Raw genomic sequence first — 4,571 nt, 5'->3', positions numbered from 1 at the left:
CTCTCACCTGAAACCTTCACCCTTTAACGCCCGCATGCTGTCCTGAATCATGTTCGCCTTCCTCCATATAAACAGCGTGCGGGCCCAGTCCCAGAACATCGACGGCTTTTGGAACTCAACAACAACCTATCTGGATTCAATGAGAGATTCGATAAGTAATCGGTTCGATAAGAGGATTCAATAATAGCATCGACATCGATAATTTCTTAACGATTATCATCCTTACCCTTGATGCTGTAGTGCACAAGCCGGGAGGGGATGGGTCCCATTTTTTTATAGTCTTTGGTGTGATTTAACTTACAACCTACCGATCTCACTGTAATATATATGTGCGAAAAGCAGAAGTGAAACGACTTTTGTTGTTGTTGTACCTAAGAAGCGCCTCAGCTGACATGTTTGTCCAACTTTGACGTTTTCTGTGGCTCAGGTGAGGGATGGCATTGAAGCTGTTCCAGAGACTCCCCCCCCGTCCTGCAGTTCGGACCCAGCAGGCTCCCGGTGGTGTGTCCGACCTGCATGTGCACCTCGTCGGGCCGCTGCATCCTCACACAGGGCTGCAGGAGGCTCTGGCAGTCTGCGGGGACCCTGACCACCATCGCCAGGGAGCCGTCCTTCGTGGCCGGCAGCTCGACGGGACTCCGCAGAGACTCCGTCCCCCGGTTTTGCCTGACCCCGCTCCACGGCCCCGCAACCGAGGACGAGCGGGCTTTCCACCAGCTCTCTTGAGTTCTTGCTCGTCTTCGGGAAGGTGTTGAAGCTGGTCCGCTCAACCCGAGACGATGTCCGACGGCATGGCGGCGGCCGTCCTCCATCGCGTGGCCGACTTGGAGCGGGTGGGCCCCGCCCCTCAGGGACCCTTCGGTGCTGGAGGGACGACGCCATCAGGGCGCTGTGCTTCCAGCTGGAGCAGGACTCGCACAGGTTGAGCGATTCGGGCCTGTTGGCTGCCCTGCTGGCTGCCACGCGTCCTCTTCTTGGACCCCTCGAGCACTCTGATGATCCGGCTGGTGACGCAGAGCCAGGAGAGGCTGAACCGAGGCGGGCTGAGCGTGGGCCAGCTGTGCACTCTGGGCCAGGCGGTGCACGCTATGAAGGGTCCAGTTGGTAGTGTGATGCTGGAGGAGGGTGATGCAGCACATCCAGAAGCAGAAACTCTCCAAGTGGAGCCTTGCTGAACTTGTGGCTGTGTATGAACTTTGGGAGGAGGCGTGGCTAGAAAAATGCGCTACCAAGACCTCCTGGATGCTATGCACGCGTGCGCCAAAATGGTCGCCTCTTCCATAGGATAAGGTGGCTGTCAGCAAGGTGCTGGGTTCCCTGATGGCCTTGAACCACACCAAGGTGATGCCTCTGGTCAACGTCCTGTGCAAGCAGGCCGTCCGCCACGTGCCTCACTTCTCCGACGAGGAGCTGGCGACGGTCCCTCTCCGCGCTCATGTACTACGGCGAAAGCGACCGCTACTTCGTGGAAGCCTTGGAGAGACACGCGCCCGGCTTGGCCTTCACGGCCTCACCCGGAGACAGTCACCAAGGTGATGCAGTTCTTCGCCCCGGAGGAACATTTTGTCCCCGCAGGTGCTGGACGCATGGCGGAAAGTTTCGGTGTACCGGGCGGACGCCTACAGCACCGACCAGGTGGCCCAGCAGATCGAGCCTTTCGGCAAGCATGGGCTACCTGCCGCCCAACGCCGTCGAGCTCTTCCGGAAGGTGAGGCCATCCTGCACACGCGCTCCTCCCAGTTCCAGCCTCGCACGCTGGTCAAACTGCTGCACCTGCATCCTGGTGGAGAGGTTCCCCATCAACTTCGTGGGCAAGATCTTCTCCCAGTTCTTCCTGCAGCCGCTGAAAGGTGACGCCCGGGGAACGTGGATGTGGTCGGAGGAGCTTGGGAGGCTGACCACGGTGTTTTGTCTTGCAGAGGAAGGCAACGGCAGAGATTACAACACCCTGGCGAAGCTGATCAGCTCGACATGACCGTCAAGTTGGAGTGTCTCTTCTATAAGGTGAGCTTGCAGTCAAAATATCTAACATTTGTCCGTGAAGTCGTTGTAGTACGGAAAAGGGATAGCATTAAATTCAAGTTTGATTAAAGTAGTAGGAAAAATCGTTCCACATAACTAAAAAAGTGTCATTAAAATAAAATTCTGCCTTTGGCCCCTGATTGACTGTTTTTTATAACATAAAAGCAATGCCAGCCTTGTTCACGTCAGCCACCAGAGGGCACCGTTAATTGTTTACAACCAGGAAGGGGGGCAAAGGTCGAAGCTGTTGTGGCATCATTTTGAGCAACACAAACTATGCAGTTCATTAAACTAAGTTTCCAGACACTGAGCAAAGTTCTCCAGGCTGAAAAAGTCTGCAAGTTAACATAATACTTTACTATACTGTATATTATCTTTAAATTATTTGTATATTTATTATGGATAATGATTTTGTATGCTTTTTTTAAGAAAGTAATGTATAAAACATTTTTTACTTGCAAAATATGGGTACATAGATTTATTGTAAATGTTTGTTTAAGCAAGATAGCTAATTTGAATTAACTAAAGTAGTCGTGTTATTTTTTTATAATTATATTCATGATGGTCAATTTTTTGTAATGCCAATGCTCATGTTTAATTAACGTGATTCTTTACAAATGGTATGGTACATTTACGATTGGGAAATTAAGGCTTTCTTTAGTGTCTTCCGCCAAGAAATAATGAGTGTCCAACTCAATTACTAAAAGTTTGCAGCACATTTAAAAATACTTTTCCAAAACATAAAAAAGTGAAATAAAAGAGAAAAAGTAACAAGAACAAGTTGCAATAACACAAAGCTGCCATGCAGCCTGTTTCTACTTGAATACTCTCATAGCTCAAAATAATAATAATGAATTAAAATCAATGTTTATAGAATTATTGACTTATTCAAGGCTCCAATTACTTCACATCAAAAATTATACTTGGTTTATTTTTTTTTGGGGGGGGGGGGGGGGGGGTTTAGCATATTTTGTGTTATAAATAAATAATAATATAAATGATAAAAACCTAGAATCACCAGATCTGAAGTTGAACTACAGATTGTAAGCGTTGAAAGTAAAAATAAAAACTAATTATGTATGACTTATTTACACTTTGAGTGAGGCCCCTTTGAATATTTAAGAATTGCTAAAAAAATAATGAATCAAAATAACTGTTATTGACTTATTTAAGGCTTTAATTACTTTATATCAAATATTCCACTTTGACTTATTTTAGGAGGAAACTGTTGCATAATTTCTGTTTTTGCCATTAAATTGTTTTCTTTATCATAAAAGGGCAGAAAACATTGTTTTTTTTAAACGTTCTACCGACAGATCTTTAAGCATTGAAAGTTTAAAAAACAACTTATTTTTAATCTTTTTGGATCTCCAATCATTTTAATGTCTTTTTTTTAACCCTCATTGTTCAGAGAATAATGAATCAAAAACAATGATATGAACTGACTTTTTAAAGGCTCCAAATATTTCACATTCCTCTTTTAAATTCTTTAGGGGGATAATATTACATATTTTGTGTTCTTGCCATAAAAACAGGATTTTTTTTTGGACGAAAAGGGCATAAAACATGTTCTTAAACTTTATGATGACAGATCTGAGGTTGTTTTAGAGATTTAAGTGTTAAAAAAATAATTCTGTGTAACATTTTTATGATGGAGACTGAGTCACTGGACCAAACTTGAATGGAGCTCTAAAAGTTTATTAAATATATATAAATGTATAGATATATACAGTGCAGGCCTAAAGTTTGTACACACCTTCTCATCAAATGGGTTTTCTTTATTTTTATGACTATTTATATTGTATATTGTCACTGAAGGCATCAAAACTATGAATGATTAACGTGGACCCCGACTTAAACAAGTTGAAAAGCTTATTGGGGTGTTACCATTTAGTGGTCAATTGTACGGAATATGTACTGTACTGTGCAATCTACTAATAAAAGTATCAATCAATCAAATGAACACGTGTGGAGTTATGTACTTAAAAAAAGGTGAAATAACTGCAATTATGTTTTAGTTTCTTCAAAAAAGCCACCCTTTGCTCTGATTACTGCTTTGCACACTCTTGGCATTCTCTCCATGAGCTTCAAGAGGTAGTCACCTGAACAGGTTTTCACCTCACAGGTGTCATAGTTTTGATGCCTTTAGTGACAATCTACAATGTAAATAGTCATGAAAATAAAGAAAACACATTGAATAAGAAGAAGGTGTGTCCAATCTTTTGGCATATTAAAAAATATATAGTAATAATTTAAAAATGTAATAGAATTGGCCCCCGCATGCTATTATAATTCAATGTGCTGCCCTCCTGATGGAAAGTATTCACGCTGGTTAACAATGAGACTGTCCTCCACAGGGTCCCCAACTTTGTCCCAAATACCGTGTCAAGTCCTACCTGGAGGCGGGCTCCACGGTGGAGACGCTGGTGAACAGGCAATTGTACAACTCTGTGAAAAGTGGTCTGGTGGACCTGCTGGGGGATCGCTCCTACTTTGGCTCCAAAGTGCTGACGCCGTACTGCTACACGCTGGGTAACGTCGTCGAGCAA

The 4,571-nt window shown here is 44.2% G+C and overlaps 1 protein-coding gene across 1 annotated transcript in view; it reads left to right on the top strand.

Annotated features, from left to right (window-relative positions):
* The first annotated feature begins 413 nt into the window (after nucleotides 1–413).
* fastkd3 (FAST kinase domains 3) overlaps nucleotides 414–4,571 on the top strand; it is a 6,007-nt gene continuing 1,849 nt past the window's right edge. The window contains 17 exon segments of the mRNA XM_061921493.1: nucleotides 414–717; nucleotides 720–845; nucleotides 847–870; nucleotides 872–967; nucleotides 969–1,124; nucleotides 1,126–1,201; nucleotides 1,204–1,283; nucleotides 1,285–1,422; nucleotides 1,424–1,510; nucleotides 1,512–1,550; nucleotides 1,552–1,665; nucleotides 1,667–1,706; nucleotides 1,709–1,772; nucleotides 1,774–1,850; nucleotides 1,920–1,958; nucleotides 1,961–2,004; nucleotides 4,380–4,554. Coding sequence (XP_061777477.1) covers nucleotides 517–717; nucleotides 720–845; nucleotides 847–870; nucleotides 872–967; nucleotides 969–1,124; nucleotides 1,126–1,201; nucleotides 1,204–1,283; nucleotides 1,285–1,422; nucleotides 1,424–1,510; nucleotides 1,512–1,550; nucleotides 1,552–1,665; nucleotides 1,667–1,706; nucleotides 1,709–1,772; nucleotides 1,774–1,850; nucleotides 1,920–1,958; nucleotides 1,961–2,004; nucleotides 4,380–4,554 — 1,576 coding nt within the window. The 5' untranslated portion in view covers nucleotides 414–516.

Source organism: Nerophis ophidion, linkage group LG15 (assembly GCF_033978795.1).
Source record: "Nerophis ophidion isolate RoL-2023_Sa linkage group LG15, RoL_Noph_v1.0, whole genome shotgun sequence".
In the NCBI taxonomy this organism is placed as follows: domain Eukaryota; kingdom Metazoa; phylum Chordata; class Actinopteri; order Syngnathiformes; family Syngnathidae; genus Nerophis; species Nerophis ophidion.
Note: the sequence above shows the minus strand (reverse complement) of the source record. Positions and strands in the feature narration are given on the sequence as shown.